We start from the raw sequence: 15,726 nt of genomic DNA, 5'->3' as shown, positions 1-15,726 counted from the left end.
ATCTATCAAGGTCCACGCACCAACACTCCGTCTTTTTCCACAGGGCTGCCACCCCAGCCCAGAAGCTCGCCAGGTCTGCTTGCCCGCTACCTTCGCTTCCATCAAAGGTATGGCTGTCCTTAAGCCGTCCCTGTCGTCTTCGTACTTCTATTTATTATTATTGGACCTCTCTGCCTGGACTCTATTTGCTTTGACTTTGTATTCTTCTCTTCAATTTTCTAAAAATCCTTCTCTTTTCATTGGTTATCCGCACCACGTTGCCTCGAACTCCATAGCGCCAACGTCTTTTTTATTCAAAACACCTTGCAACGAACCTTTATATCACCGTTATTATAAATGTTTGGTTCTACTCTGAGTAGGAACTCCGCTGAATAGAGTACCGGCGAAACCCCCTGCTGCAACAGAAAATTTGCCTGGATTTCGAGCTAAATTCTCCAAATACCCACCTTTCTGTTACTACCCTCCATCCCGATTAGCCTGGTGAGTTCCGCGCGCACACTCTGATACTCATGGGAAGCATGCTCATACCTGTAGCTTGGCGTGCGATATCTCTCTCTGCCGGCGAACGTTTTTGCTTGAGTTGCCGGTTTTCCTGGAGTTGCCTCCTGCATTAGGCCCTGGTCGTCATTTGTCTCCAGACCAGTCAGCCTGTTGTCAATTGGAGGGACCCGTCCTGGCATTGCCACCCCTCACTCTCCTGGCAGGCTGGCACCCCTCCCCTTCAGTAGTGTGGACTGGAGTGACAGATCCGGTGGATCAATACTCTCGGACGTCGGCCACAGTGCTGAAGCTAAGCGCCCCGGTATTCCTGGTCTTGATTTCGAATCTCCGTACCTTGATCTCTTTGTCCTGACCCGCTTGGCTAAGCACTGTTTAATCTCTGCTCCTCCCTTCTTCCCTTCCCAGGCGCCGGGAGGCTGGAGTGTTCGGCCACACCCAGGACCCAACTGTGGAATCGAACTTCATATCTTACCGCTGGCTTGTGGTGATCAATCACGACTGAGACTCTCCTTTTATCATCTTTATAAGAAACAGTCCAGGCGGTTAGATTGCTTCTCGTTCGTCTGCTATCAAATGCCGACCACAGTTTGATGAATTCCTAAAAACGGCGAACGATTAACTTCTATTTACTTCCCTCGCTATCGCTACCCCTGGTTTAACAGTTACTTTGAGACCCTTGGATCTTCAGACAACTCTCACAACGCTCGCAGACCCACTTCATTCAGTACCATCCGTGATCTTATAACGACATCAGTTCTGACATCTTATCGTTGCTGGATCTGCCCTGGGCTGGGCTTTTAGAAACTTGCATGGACTAAGTGGCAAAGGCATCACGATCATGTCCGTTAGTGGCCCTTGTGCCTGGGTGTCGACGATGCCATCACCAGCAACTGCTCATTCACCTGCCATCACGAGTTCCTGGGCTTCAGTATCCTGGAACAGCGAACCAGTCATATCGAAATCGAGAGCGGACTTGTCAACCCTATCGGGGATCCGGGGAACAACAGGCGAGCTAGACAAGACTGCCCCTGTGGAAATGCAGTCTGCTGAGTACAAGGCTGAGAATGCCTTTACAATGCAGCCGTCCGCAGGGTCTTCCAGCTCAATACAGTATTCAGGGGTAGATAGACCTTTGAATGGTTCGGAATGTGCGACTGCAAATGCGCACAGCGACACGTCGAGGCCAAACCCGGAGAGACACGATGCCGAGACCCAAGAGACTGCCGATACTCAGAAGAACGACGGACTTTCATTCAAGGTCAAACCAGAGGTTGCAGAGGAGGTGCACGAGGAGGAGAAGGACCATAGTGAGATCAATGGTGGCTCCTCTGATGATGATGGGTCAGTCGCCGACGAGAAGAAATCATCCCAGGACATTAAGCTGGACAAAAAAAAGATGAAGAGGTTCCGGTAAGTGGCTCGGAGTGATCTTTAGCGCATCTGCTAACCTCTGGAGGCTTACGCATAATCAAACGCGCTTTCTGATGAGCGAATTCACTCGACAGGCGCATCCTGACGCCGCCCACAGAGAGAGACTTTCGAGAGAAATCCCCGGACTTACCCCACGTCAGGTTCAGGTCTGGTTTCAGAACAGGTATTCCAAACATGCTAGCACAGGGAAGGCATTCTTAACTGACACACTACCAGACGGGCGAAACTCAAGCGACTTACTAGCAACGATCGGGAGCGTATGTTGAAGTCACGAGCACTGCCGGATGATTTCGATACGACTCAGGTTTTACGCACTCCCTTTGGCAGCAAGGGTCCTTCGGAGGCATCTGTAAGGTTACTCACGCCATATATTTCGTACGCCCATCTAACATATGCTTCATAGGGGCTTCTTACCGAAGGCTTACCGCGCTTGAACGAGGACGAGTACGTTATTTCACCATTGAGCTCAGCGTCCACGAACGGCCCTGGCTACCCACCGACCTCTTCCGATAGGGGCTTCGAGAATTACCAGAACCGAGGAGCGGCAGCAACTGTTCCAGATTTGAGGAGCAACCGAGGCACCTTTCCCTTTCCGCGGTCGAGTAGCTTCTCTGAATCGTCATACAATGCAAATCTTCAATATCCAGGACGATTTTCAAGGCCTGGAGAACCGATGGGCCATCCTGGGATTGCATATCGACGGCCAATGGACTATATGGTGAACCGACCGGCAAACGGTATGATGGTTGGCTATGGCCAGCACCGTCCACTAGAGGGCTCTGTGTCGCCTACTGGTCAACAAGAGACGCAAATCTCATACGGAATGGACAGTACTAGTACGCTTCTCACTTCTGTTTAGAGACCATCAATACTGACTTAAAGGCTTTTTGCTAGATTCACAAATGCACAGTTATCAACCTCCTCTTTCAATGCCCGCTCCCAAACCCTACGGTGGAATAGAAATTAGCTCGCACATGCAGGCACCCGGGCGAAGCGTGCCAGCTGTGCACCACCTCCCAGTCTCGGAAGCACCAGACTACCGCCCTTACTCCTACGAACACCACCCTTACAGCATTGGTACCGGTATCCCATATACACAAGCCAATGCATCCAGCCTGAGTCTCCCGGCATCTTTCCCTTCGGAGACAGGCCACGTTGCAGTTAGCAGCTCGCCCGATGGCAGGATGACCTCTCCGCAGGTCATGGATCCTCTGAGGGCCAAATACGGCCAGAGCTATGATTATGCGAACTACCTATAGTCGCAGAGCGCCATCATTCTCACAATCGACACTCGATGCGACACCTCGATATTGATTGCATCTTCTACTCAACCTACCTAAGTAATGCGGACGGCGGTCCGAGAACAATTAATTGGCGAAGGACTTCTTATTCTTTCCCGTACATACTTGTTGCCGATTGGATATAGCTCGTTTTCCCTTCTTTTCTCTTATGTTTTATTCAACACTTATTGCTTACCGGCGGGAAAATCATTGGTTTGCTACACTTGGAGTTGGGACTATTGGCGTTTTTCTTTCACTTATTGCATCGTGGACCGTGTGTGGCTGTTTCTAAAAGACATATTCTACAAGTCACTGAGATCTAGTCTAATGTTAAATGTTATCTTCGCAGTCTTGTTCGCTGGAGGCTGTACATGAATGTCTCTTTAGTCGCTGCCTGACCGGTAGGCCTGAGTACCTGCAGACACTTTGAACTTAGGGCTGCAGATAATCTGCAGCATCGCAAATTCCAATCAGCAACCAATAAAAAGCAATTAGATGTCAGACCATCGCACCCGCCCAATGCTCAAAAAGCAATTACCAATCCTCAAGTAATGAACTATATCGGACCAATCAATATTGCTTGGTTCTGTTGACAAAGAAAGCTGGGGCGCTGGCGCTCGACCAATCAGCATCGCCAGATTGCTAACCATGTCAACGGATGACTCGAGGGGCAATAAGGCCTGCTCTGTATAAATACTGCATGTTGCCTGTCTTGCTTTGCTTTATTCTCATCATCAAACTCATCTATCTTCCATCTATTCATCGCTTCGGCTTGAGTCACTACCTATCATCCAACACATCAGACCTCACCTTTTCCAATAACAACGCCAACAATCAAAATGGTCCACCCCGCTACTACCTGCTGCAAGACGAACCCCAGCGGCGGCTGCGTCTGCGCCGCTCAGGCCAAGTGCTCCTGCGGCAAGGAGTCTGCTCTTCACTGCTCCTGCAACAAGGCTTCCACCGAGAACTCGGTCCAGGGTCCACGGTGCTCGTGCCGTACGTTTTCTCCGATCTAATATGCCTGGGCGATGTATGCTAACAACTGTGTGCAGGGGCTCGTCCGGCTGGTCAGTGTACCTGTGAACGTGCGGCAAGTGAGAACCAGCCTGTAACTGGAGAAACGTGTCCTTGTGGCAAGAGATCGGAGGGTAAGCGTTTTCTGTCTTTCGTTACTAGTGGCATATGCTAACCGCTATAGCTTCTTGCACTTGTGAGAAGGCTGGGGCTGTTGACTCTGCTCTCGAGATCGACTTCACGACGAAGGCCTGATTGCTTAAGTTTACGTTAATGAAGCTGGGAAGCATTGGATTGTTTTCTTCTTTCTATCGGTGTATTATCTAAATAGGGATGGCGTTGACTGGAGTCTTTGAGGTGGGATTATGACATGCAGCATCCATCAGTATCAACAATGAATATTTATTGAACCACGTCCACTTCGAAAGACGGGACGAAACAAGCACAAAATACAAGCACGGCGTCGCTATCTAGCACATCCATTGATCTCCGCAGCGCTGAATGTACGCCTCCCGGAATGCTCGCAAGCTCGCAGCGGCCTCCTCCGTGGCACAGCGGTTCTCCAAGACCATGAACGCCCGCTTCACCCGATACGCGGCCATGTCCCCATCGTCCGAACCCTGGAATGGACGTGAGTAACTGGAGGGCATCTCGAATCCTGTCGCAATATCCGGTTCATTGAAGGAATCCTCGTAGTGGAATGCGTTGGTCAAAGTCATGAAGCGGCCCAGCCAGTATTCCTGGGGCATGGCACTCTTGACCTGTGGCCGGCCATCCATTTGGGGTGTTAGTACTGTTCTTCTCTTAGGGTTTGACACACGAGAAGGGACAGGTGAGATGGGAGTTTCAACAGAACTCCTTGGTGGTAGTGATTTCAATACCATTCTCTCATTCTGTGTCTTGCGCCTGGAGCTGCTAGGACTCAAGACAGGTAACTTGGAGCGCTTCGGAGTTGTCTGCACGTTTGCGTACTGCGGCTGTTGTGCGGGGGCCAGGATGTGTGCGCGAGAAGCTGCTGGGACGTCGTTCTCTTTGACGTGCTCATGGGTCTGTACTTGCAGATGCGGCTTCTGGATTTGACTCGTCGAGTTCCCCAGTCCAGGATCGAACATGTGCTTGAGCGTGGACAGCTTCGTCTGTTGGGTATCCTGCGCGAGCCTGAGGTCCTCGAAGCCCTGGGTCAGCCGAATGCGCCTAGGAGAAGCCATTGCGTTCACCGTGCTCTCTGCGGATGCGGTGTGAAGAGATGCAACGTTTAGAGAAGACAGTCTGTTGCGGGCTTGATAGTAACGAGGTAGATGGTGGTGGATGCTGCTAGCTCGCTCCTTCTCAATATGCGCCAGTGGGGGTGCCGATGCCAGGGTCGGGACCTTCACCTCTAGGTTCTTCTTGCTTTCATTGTATTGTGTCGATGGCTTTCTTAGCACTTTAAGAAAGGCGCTTGACTGTCGAGAAGGAACAGATGTTTGAGTCGACGGTCGATTGGTTTTGCTTAAGGTAATTCTGGGTGTTGCGCGAGTTTGCATTGCCCATCCTCTTCCCATAGGCGACAGCACGCTCCGGCGCCCTTCTTTCTGGTACACCGCGTGCGAGTACAGTGCATCCTTTGGTGGCTCAGTCGGGGTAGGAAGTCTCGAGGTGGTAAAGGTTGACTTGCGACTGAGGCTTGCGGATGTCTGAGTGCGTGGAAGCTCAAAGGAAGGGAGACGAGAAGTCAAGCGTTGGATTCGAAGGCTCTTTGTCACACTGTTTGGCTGTGAGATGTTTTCGTGGTGCTCGTGCTCTGGCTGGGGCTCGTTCGGGTGCTCGAGCTTGTGCTTGTGTTCCTTGTCATCCGTGGTGCTATTGGGTATGAACAGTGCATGGCTGTGCTGGGGTACTAAAGGGATGCGGACTGAGCGAGGGGGCTGTGACTCGTCGCTGGATATGCTCAGGTCCTTGGCCAGCGTTGAAGTCGATCTTTTCGGCATATTTAAGGTTGATGGGGAGGGCTTGCGTTTGAACATTGGGCATATGTGTTTCTTGAAAGTTTTTCGGACAGTTATGAGAGTGTTTTTGAGAAAGGCTTTGGAACCACTGCCTTGGGTTGCAGCCATCTTAACTTGTTTCTGCACACAGACTTAGACAGATAGAAGTATGGACAGGTGCAGGGATGAATCAAAAAAGTGGTTCAGCTGCGTGCTAGAAGCACTGTTAAAAACATAAGATTAAGAAGGCCAGTAAGCTATAGCAACACCTGTGCTCTTCATTCACTGTAGGATTCACTGATTCCCACCGCAAAAATACTCATGCTGGCAGATAATTCCCAAGTCATTCACTCTGCCATTCACTTGTCTTGAGGAACCACAATGGAGCCCTCGCTGACCTTCACAGCACTGCCCCTCAGCTCTAGCCTCACGATGCCCTTCTCCCCAGTCACTACCTCAAGCCCTATCTCACTTCGCCTGCCCATCTCCACCCCCTGCACAACATCATACACAAACCGTCCAGCTCTCCCCTCCCTAAGCGAGAGATAAGCCGTCAAACCACTCGCTGCGCTGCCAGTTGCTGGATCCTCGAGGTTTCCCAAGATCGTCCTCGTGCGGATAACCTTCCGACCCAGTACTTCATCCTCCACATTTCGGACGTAAAAGTACGTCGCAACCATCCCCTCATCCCATCCAGCATCCAGGTACAACGAACTAGCGGGCTGTCCGCCATATGCAGTAGTCACAGCGGCCAGAGCCTCGAGTGAGGGAAGTTCGACGAGAAGCTGGCTCATCCCTTTCACAACAGAGAACAGAGCAATTGATGACTGAGTCAAGTACGGCTTGAGGAATGGGTAGAGCCTCAGTACCTCATCGAGCGGGTACTGCTTCTCATGGATATGCACGTTATGCGCAATCCGCGCAGACACAACACCCAGGTTCACGTCCTGGAGAGCAATTGGGAGATTTCCGGCTTTCATGTTCAAGCTCTTCACCGTGTTGCTAGCATCTTCCTCCGGCGCGTGGTGCAGAAACCATGACGCTGCGCCGATAGTTGGGTGTCCAGCGAACGGGAGCTCCTCGCTCTCTGTAAAGATGTCAATTGTGCGGGACTCATTCGGGCCATGCTCTGCGTGGACAAAGATGGTTTCCGAGAGGTTGAACTCGCGCGCGATGGTTTGCTTTTGGCGCTGCGTTACCTGGGAGGATGCTGCTGCGGGGAGGAACACCACTGCGAGGGGATTGCCCTCGTAGACCTTGTTGGTGAAAACGTCGAGAGTGGCAAACTTGACGCTGGTCATGGTTATACTGATTGTTGCGAAAGGTAAAGGTCGAGGTCGAGATTCGATGGAATCTACCGCAGTAAAAAGAGGCTCACGCCCTGTGACAACTTACCTAAGTCAACCCCGCTGAGATGAGTCATGGCAAGACTATCTGGTAGCCGGATGTTATTCTGGTCTATACGGTTTCGCTGCTTGTTTTTGTAATTATGATGAACTAAGGAGAACCTGATTGGTCCGACCGCGGGCCTGGGATCTTCTTTGCTGATTATCAGAGGCCGGGGGTCTGTACAATGCCCGCAGTATATATATTTCGGCCTCCTACCAATTGATCTATAGTCTATGATCTAATTAATGAATTGTATATACCAAGTGACTATCAGGACCTACCTTTATATTATGAGATAGTAAGATTCCTTTTATCACCATCAAAAGGTTGCATGGGATACTTGCGCTCACTTTTCTTGATATCCCTGGCGTGCCCTAACACCGTGCCCTATTTTCCTGATTGGGGTAACGCGGCGCTGATCCATGACTGGCTCCGAGTCCGAGTCCGACTCCCCGCCGCAGTGAAGGCTTCCATTTGAGCTCCTACCCGCATCCAACATCTTTCAACACCTCTCACAGAAAGATATCGAAATAAGTTCTATGAAATCGTTGCTCACCTGAAAGAGATCGAATACTTGGTTTCACACTCTGGCTTATTATCATGGGGACCACCAAACCGCGCCCGCCTGGAAAGAACTCCCTCGCTCAAGCTCAATCTCTCCCGGACAAGACATTCATCATTGACAATGGTGCATACACAATGAAAGCAGGCTATGCGCCTGACTCTTTACCGCCCGATGATGAAGAAACCACCTTGTCAGCGTGTACCGCCATTCCAAATGCAATCGCTAAAGCCCGGGGAAGTCGAATCTATGTCGGCGCGCAAATTGGCACGAACGTTGCAGACTGCAATGAAATGTTATTTAGGCGCCCGGTGGAAAAAGGCTACACTGTGAACTGGGAGGCGCAAAAAGAGATATGGGAGAGCTCGTTTTTTGATGAGAAGACTGCGCGGTCGAAAGAATTGCGAATCGCAGATCCAGAGGACACCACTATAATTTTTGCGGAGGCTCCGAATGCTTTACCGGCGCTACAGAAGAACGCGGACGAGATAATAATGGAGGAATGGGGGTTTGGAGGATACTTAAGATGTGTTGGTAAGGCTGGAGTCTTTACCCCTTGCTATGGGGTTTGCGCATGGCTAAACTGTTCCTGCTGGTATATAGGTCCGTCACTGAACGCCTGGAACGAAGCTCAATCGCTGTTCGGAGACCCGGTACTATCACAACCCGGAGCTGCCGTCTCGCCAACCGAGTGCCTCCTTGTGGTTGACTCTGGATATTCTCACACGACCGTCACCCCGGTTTACAGAGGCCAGCCACTTCAACGCGGAATTCGGCGGCTCGACATCGGCGGCAAACATTTAACAAATTATCTTAAAGAGCTGGTGTCAATGAGACAGTATAACATGCTGGACGAGACATACATAATGAATGAGGTCAAAGAGTCAGCCTGCTTCGTAAGCAACGATTTCAGCCGTGACTTGGAGCGGACATGGAAGGGAAACCGCAGACGTGGACAACCAGATCCAGGAGATGGTGTGGTAGTCGACTACGTTTTGCCAGACCCGAATGGAGGCAGGCGAGGCTTCATGCGACCCCATGACCCGCTGTTAGTGTCCAAGCAGAGAAAGGCTGTTCTTGCCGGTGCTAGTGCCGATCAGCTCAATGAGGATGCCCTGATTTTGGGTAATGAGCGGTTCACTGTTCCAGAGATCTTATTTACTCCTAGTGACATTGGCATGAAGTCGGCTGGCGTACCGGACATGATTTTGCAGAGCCTTTCCGTGTTGCCTACAGGACTGCACCCGGCGTTCCTAGCCAATGTTATTGTTGTTGGGGGCAACTCGCTACTTCCTGGCTTTATGGAGAGACTGTGAGAACCCACAATCCTAGCCCAATTTGCATGTTGCTAACGTCAACAGGGAAGCGGAGTTGCGCCAGATTGCTTCAGCAGAGTGTGTGGTTAGGGTTCGACGTCCGAAGGAGTAAGTCTTTTTCCGCTTCACCGTCCAATATGCTTGTCACTGACGGTGCAACAGCCCCATTCGCTCTGCCTGGCTTGGGGGATCCCGCCTAGCAACCAATAAAGATGAGCTCAAGAAAATGGCAATCACTCGCCAGGAATACCAGGAAAACGGATCTTCCTGGACAGCCCGCAAGTTCTCTGGCGCTCTGTGAAAGGATTTGGCCACGATAGCATCCACGTGTGCTTCCAAGGAGGATTTGCCCGACTCACAGAGCCTCAAAACCCGAGCTGGATAAGTATACTTTGCCTCATTCGTGGCTCGATGTGGACATATTCACAATCGTGTCGATGTGCCCAAGCAGCATTTCAACGTACCGACTTGTTTGGTTAGGATGGCACTCTACCAGAAAAGACCCATCAGCCTATCAGCCTATCAGCAGAGGAAATGGTAACCCGCAAATCAAAGGCCGAAGAATGAACATTGCCATTTCCTCGTACGACGGCACCACGATGCATCGTGCGAAAATCGAATCCAACAGGAGACAGCTCTTTCCGAAAGGCTTGTGGATTTCCCGGCCTCGAGCCTACACCTGATGCGTTTTTTCTTGTTACTAGGGAATCGGCCCGCAGGAGAGTGTTTGCTTGATATCGGCCTAACGAAGGCCCTGGCTCTGATTGGTATCGGTGTCCATTATTAGCTCTGGCAGTTTGAGCGCACGCAAACCTCGCCAGAGAATCCCCGATCGTAACCTTGATTACCTTTCCGACCCTGATCTATCAGCTATCTACGTTGACTCTAGGGTTATTATCTCGAGAAAGTACATATTCCAGACATTCGTGAGCAGCAGCACTTGTTGGCCCCACGCAACGCATCGTCTAATAAAGGCGTTTGGGGTTAGCTTTCCTGACGTGATCTCGAGGGTGGTTATTCCATTATACTATTGGATATTTGAATGGGAACGACATGATTCACTGCATTCGCGGCCGCCTTAGTAGTCGTAGAATCCCTTCCCGGACTTTTTGCCCAGCCAGCCAGCATTGACCATGTTCTTCAATAAACCAGACGGCCTGTACTTGCTATCTCCAGTTTCTTGATGCAGAACATTCATGATGGCCAAGCAAGTGTCCAATCCAATAAAGTCGGCTAGCGTCAAGGGTCCCATGGGCACATTGGTTCCATTCTTCATGATGCTATCAATATCCTCGCGATTACCAACGCCAGTCTCAAGGCAGATGATTGCCTCGTTGATGTAAGGCATGAGGATGCGGTTCGCAAGGAAGCCAGGCGAGTCCGCGGACACGGCTGCGACCTTACCCATGCGCTGGACAAAGGCAATAGCGGCGTCAATTGTCTCCTTAGACGTCTGCAAGCCAGCAATAATCTCCACACCCTTCTGGATAGGGACGGGGTTCATAAAATGGGTCGAGATGACTCGCGACGGGGCCTGGAGGTCCGTAGGATCTGTCGTTGTAGCAGCTGCGATCTTGGTAATCGAAATGGACGAGGTGTTCGTAGCAAGGATGGCATGCTTAGGAGCAATATGCGCGAGCTTTGAGAATATGGATGTTTTAAGATCAGGGATCTCGGGGACAGCTTCAATGACAAAGTCCACGGAGCAGAGGTCGTCCAGGTTCAGGCTGGATGTGATGCGACCCCGTGCGGCGTCTGCCGCCTCCCTTGTGATGCGCTCTTTAAAAACATCCTTATCAAGCAACTTGTCTGTTTCAAATTAGGACTGTGCTAGTGGGCAAAATGGACATACACACCCGCGAACTTCAGGCCCTTATCTAGAGATGCCTGAGAGTTATCAACTAGCTTTACGGGGACTTGAGCTTTCTGAGCAGCGACGAGAGCAATTCCGAGTCCCTGGCTACTGTCAGTGAAGTAGAAGAAGCAATGCCATGACAACACACCATCTGTCCAGCTCCAATCACTCCTAGGGATTTGACCTCGGCAGCATGCACGGCAGGAGATGTGCTGAACGCCCGAGAGCGCATCGAAGCGCCTCCGCGGCAGAGGACACGAAGCGATGGGGACAACATTCTCAGAAGGACCACAGATCTCGAGGAGGATACAAAACAACCACTATCCAGGACGAGGTAAAGGAAGCCCCCGAGTTGTCCGCAATCTACTCCGTACAAGAGACCCATGTGATCCGACGTCATCGGCTATCCTCGGCTATGCGGCTCCTTACTTTCTCCGCAAATCCGACTGCGGTCCGTGGAGGCGGTGACGCGTAATGACGCGTAACTATTGGCGCATGCTTGACGCGTTGCTGTTAATTTCATGGCGATTGATAGAGACGATGAACATTTGAAAGAGAGTATACCTACAGTCGACGGGCCGTGATGGAGGAAGCTGGGCCCCTGAATCATACCGTTGAAGTGGTCGACCCCGAGGTCCGCGCTCACGTCTACAGCTTGGTTACTGCGGTAAGTTGATTCAACCATTTCGTCTCGAGCGTGTTGACTGATAATTGCTCCAGCTCGGAGGATTCAATGGCGACGATGCGGACAAGTACGTCCTCGGAGATGACGCCTTGTCATGCTTGCGCGATATCAAGCGATGGCTGAAGCTATATGATGAGAAATTCAACCGAATGGATGTTGCGCGATGTCTGGGGGAAGCGAACTTGGTCAATGGCGACCTTATCCAAATCCTTTCGCTTTGGTGGAACGAGGGACAGCAGAGCAAATATATGTCGAGGATTGCGCTGGCATGTGGTAAGTTCCTTGCGCCCGATTCTTCTCGCGCAAACTGGTGTATCTGACAGCTCGCAGTGGAATTATTAGTACCTTTGACTTGGCCGCTGGAGATCCATGGGGAAATGACAGTCAATCACCATCGTCACATACCTTACCTACAACAAGCCCAGGTGGGTTATAAGCGCGGTATACTAAACATTGCCAACTGCGGTCTTCTGCGAGCTGTCATCCGCATCGGCCTTCCCAGCATGGCGGTTCCACGATCAGAACGGACAGCTCGCGACGAAGGAATCCTGAAGATCATGCTCTATCTCTTGCGGAATATCGCGGTTATTACCGCAAATGCTCGTCTCGCAGCGGAGGGAGAGGAGGAAGAAACCTCAAGGTCGGCGACAATAAACGCCTTTCATGACCAGGACGTTTTCGCTCTCATACTCACGATGTGCTCAAATGTCAGCGACGACTTCAACATGCTGGATATCCCTCTTCTTGAAACACTGTTTCATATTGTAAAGGGTATCGACGTCGAAAAGCTTTTTATGAATGACGCGCAGCGAACTGCAAAGCGCACCGATGAGTTGAACGATCTGCTGCAGCAGGAGAATTCCATGCGAAGAGAGTATGCGAAGAACGCACCCACAAGACACGGTCGCTTCGGGACGATGATCTGGGTTAAGCGTGATGATGCAAAGATGTCAACAGTCTCCGGTCAGGACGTGCTTAGGGATGGGCAGATGACTCTGCACAAGATGGACCAGAGCAAAAAATGGAACAAACCTAGGCGAGGTCGAAAGGCTCAAGACATGTCGGCAAACAATGACTTCAACACGCCAGTTCTTATAAGCCCATCTGCTACGGCGAAGCTGCGGACGTTCGTCGAAGAGTTCCTGGATTCGGGATTCAACCCAGTCTTCGTGCATGTCCGCAAGGCAATTGAACGCGAATCTGTTCGTGTTCTGGATATAAATAAGCGCCACTTTCTCTACACAGTTTCCTGGTTTCTTGCAGCAGAGCGCGCTCGGCGTGCGCGCCAACGTGAGAAATTTGCTCAGAATGAGAAGAAACCTGGGAAAGAATTGGAACCAGATAGTTTCGGGTTGGTTGCTGGTGTATTCAACCAGGAAACGTTCGTTTTCCTAAACCGATCAATGCAGAATAGCCTGGACAACAAGGAGTGGGAAGATCTAAACGCTGCCATGAGGTGCTTTACACAGATCCTGTTGACTGTGCAAGAAATGTCACAATCACCACTCGAAGAAGACCAGGAGATTGCGGAGAACATCCAGAATCGCATTTTCTACGAGGAAACGACACATGACCGGATACTTACCATCATTCGTGGTTATACGGATCAAGGTTTTGGCTACCTGGACGCCTGTACCGAATTGTCTCATGTGTTCTTGCGTATGCTGGAACGTTATTCCAAGGAGAATGTCGATATGCAAGTTCGATCACGACGGCGAGCCAGAAAAAAGAAGCGTGACGAACAATCAAGTAATGAGGGCAACGATGAGGAGCAAGCATCGGATGATGAGGACTACGCCGAAGCCGAAAAGATGTCAAAGGAGCGCAAATTCGACTTTACGCGGTTTGCCGCGAAGTTCTCGAACCAGAAATGCGTCGACACCTTCGTGGCGTTTATCAAATTCTACAAGGAACTGAACACGGAACAGCTAAAGCGCGCCCACCGTTATTTCTACCGGATATCTTTTAAGCAAGAGATGACTGTTCTTCTGTTCCGAGTTGATATCCTCAATCTCTTCTATCGCATGATCAAAGGGCCCGGTGGCATGGATTCCAGCAAACCAATCTTCAAGGAATGGGAGGAACTGGTCCGTCAGCTTATTCGCAGGCTTTTAAAGAAGCTCGATCAGCGGCCTGCCCTGGTCACGGAGTTGCTGTTCAGCAAGATCAACTCTACCGCGTTCTATCTTGAGTACGGGTATGAGAAACAGACAATAACCCCCAGTAAAAGGGCCCCAGCCGAATTGGAGGTTGACCCCAAGGCAGCTCCAACCCCGGAGGAGAAGCTCGGTATTGTAGTAGCTGCGTTGGTCAAAGATGAGCAGAGTTCACTGGTTAAGTGGACTAGCGAAATACTGGGGTCGGCAGCAGACGAAAGAGAAGCCTGGGAACTAAATGCTCAGGATGTTGACCTCGCAGGGCCTCGAGATTCTCACAGCCCTATCATCTGTAAGTGCTATTAGTCTTTTGAACGCCGTTGCCGCTATCTAACTAACACATTACAGCCGTCAAGTCGCAGGATGAATCGTTCAAAAGAGCCATGTTCTTGAACGCTAAACTCCGACTCCTAATGACTTTGGTGAAATTCGAGCGTCTTGGACTAGAAAACGTGGAGGGTACCACCTGGGTCATTCCGTCGCAACTCAAGTCAGCCGAGTTACGGGAATCGAAAGCCGTGATTGATAAGGCGCTGGTAATCGGAAACACCGACGAACGTGATCCTAATGACTTACTGCGCAAGAAATATGGCCATGAGCCGCGGGGTGGCATTAGTGACCAAACCTACGATATCAATTTTGGGTCTGACTCTGAAGGTGAAGATATTGTTCCTGATGGACCACTATTTCCCGCAAACCCTCGAGCAAAGGCGAACGCGCTCAATGACCCGAAGAAAAAGAGGAAGAAGAGGGAAGAGAAGGGGGAACAAGAGACCCTGGATGAGGAGACGTTAGAGGAACGTCGTCAGGCGCGGCTAGAGAACACTAGATCGCGTCTGGCTAAGATCAAGAGCGACCTCTATGTACACGCCAGTGACGAAGAAAGCGATGACGAGGCGGACCAGGAGTTCTTCCGTCTCGAAGAAGAGAGGCGCAAAGAGCAGTCGGAGCGGATCAAGCAGGCATTGATGCTTGGGAGAACAGAGGCTTCAGGGAAGAAATCTACAAAGAAACAGGCAAAGCGCGCGAATGAGTCTATAACCGCTGGCGAAAAGGAAGTCGGCAGAAAGCGACGCAGACGTAGTCACGAGGCCAGTGCAGAGCTTGAAGACGAGGATATCTCTATGGGTGATACGGACATGCAGTCGCCGGCCTCTTCTGCGGAGTCGTCAAATGATGCCGATGGCATGGACACGGCTCCGGCGGCTGCAGCAGAAGACGAGCTTTACTTTGACGACAATCTAGCATTCGGTCGAAATAGAGAAAGAGAAGACGACGACGCGAATGCCGACAATGACATTGTTGGCGGGTCTAGCCCTAAAAGGAACGAGGGTGTCAACGAAGAAGATGAAGAAGACGCCCCTTTGACGGCCCCAAGCCGTCGGCGCATGCGGGCGGGGTTTGTGGTGGAAAGTGACTCGGAATAACGGCGGGCTACTGCATTGATGAGACATGAGGAGTTTCTATTTTGGTCACGGACAAACATGGCGTAATTGTATAGACCAGAATAACATCGGCTTATCTTCCCCTTCCATGAGTCTGTGACGATGACAGGTGACCCCGCTCA

At 50.9% G+C, this 15,726-nt stretch overlaps 7 protein-coding genes across 7 annotated transcripts; 4 read left to right on the top strand and 3 right to left on the bottom strand.

The window, feature by feature from the left end:
- Positions 1–1,339: 1,339 nt before the first annotated feature.
- Positions 1,340–3,191, top strand: DSM5745_08996 (homeobox domain-containing protein; the record flags this gene model as incomplete). The annotated part of the gene is made up of 5 exons (XM_026751012.1): positions 1,340–1,911; positions 1,958–2,095; positions 2,149–2,281; positions 2,336–2,768; positions 2,827–3,191. The coding sequence occupies 5 exons, from the start codon at positions 1,340–1,342 to the stop codon at positions 3,189–3,191; spliced, it is 1,641 nt and encodes a 546-aa protein (XP_026600098.1).
- Positions 3,192–4,051: 860 nt separating this feature from the next.
- On the top strand, positions 4,052–4,484 carry DSM5745_08995 (putative copper resistance protein Crd2; the record flags this gene model as incomplete). Its single annotated transcript, XM_026751011.1, has 3 exons — positions 4,052–4,211; positions 4,268–4,363; positions 4,414–4,484. 3 exons carry the CDS (start codon positions 4,052–4,054, stop codon positions 4,482–4,484), a joined length of 327 nt encoding a protein of 108 aa, XP_026600097.1.
- A 215-nt stretch (positions 4,485–4,699) lies between these two features.
- On the bottom strand, positions 4,700–6,325 carry DSM5745_08994 (uncharacterized protein; the record flags this gene model as incomplete). Its single annotated transcript, XM_026751010.1, has 1 exon — positions 4,700–6,325. One exon carries the CDS (start codon positions 6,323–6,325, stop codon positions 4,700–4,702), a length of 1,626 nt encoding a protein of 541 aa, XP_026600096.1.
- Positions 6,326–6,555: 230 nt separating this feature from the next.
- On the bottom strand, positions 6,556–7,497 carry DSM5745_08993 (PhzF family phenazine biosynthesis protein; the record flags this gene model as incomplete). Its single annotated transcript, XM_026751009.1, has 1 exon — positions 6,556–7,497. The coding sequence occupies one exon, from the start codon at positions 7,495–7,497 to the stop codon at positions 6,556–6,558; it is 942 nt and encodes a 313-aa protein (XP_026600095.1).
- Positions 7,498–8,185: 688 nt separating this feature from the next.
- Positions 8,186–9,764, top strand: arp6 (actin family protein; the record flags this gene model as incomplete). Its single annotated transcript, XM_026751008.1, has 4 exons — positions 8,186–8,681; positions 8,751–9,459; positions 9,509–9,571; positions 9,626–9,764. The coding sequence occupies 4 exons, from the start codon at positions 8,186–8,188 to the stop codon at positions 9,762–9,764; spliced, it is 1,407 nt and encodes a 468-aa protein (XP_026600094.1).
- Positions 9,765–10,541: 777 nt separating this feature from the next.
- On the bottom strand, positions 10,542–11,595 carry DSM5745_08991 (3-hydroxyacyl-CoA dehydrogenase family protein; the record flags this gene model as incomplete). Its single annotated transcript, XM_026751007.1, has 3 exons — positions 10,542–11,272; positions 11,320–11,419; positions 11,467–11,595. 3 exons carry the CDS (start codon positions 11,593–11,595, stop codon positions 10,542–10,544), a joined length of 960 nt encoding a protein of 319 aa, XP_026600093.1.
- Positions 11,596–11,901: 306 nt separating this feature from the next.
- Positions 11,902–15,586, top strand: tof1 (putative DNA repair protein (Tof1); the record flags this gene model as incomplete). Its single annotated transcript, XM_026751006.1, has 4 exons — positions 11,902–11,985; positions 12,039–12,276; positions 12,334–14,451; positions 14,508–15,586. The coding sequence occupies 4 exons, from the start codon at positions 11,902–11,904 to the stop codon at positions 15,584–15,586; spliced, it is 3,519 nt and encodes a 1,172-aa protein (XP_026600092.1).
- Between the last annotated feature and the right edge of the window lie 140 nt (positions 15,587–15,726).

Source organism: Aspergillus mulundensis (genome assembly GCF_003369625.1).
Source record: "Aspergillus mulundensis strain DSM 5745 chromosome Unknown scaffold_11, whole genome shotgun sequence".
In the NCBI taxonomy this organism is placed as follows: Eukaryota; Fungi; Ascomycota; class Eurotiomycetes; order Eurotiales; family Aspergillaceae; genus Aspergillus; species Aspergillus mulundensis.
Note: the sequence above shows the minus strand (reverse complement) of the source record. Positions and strands in the feature narration are given on the sequence as shown.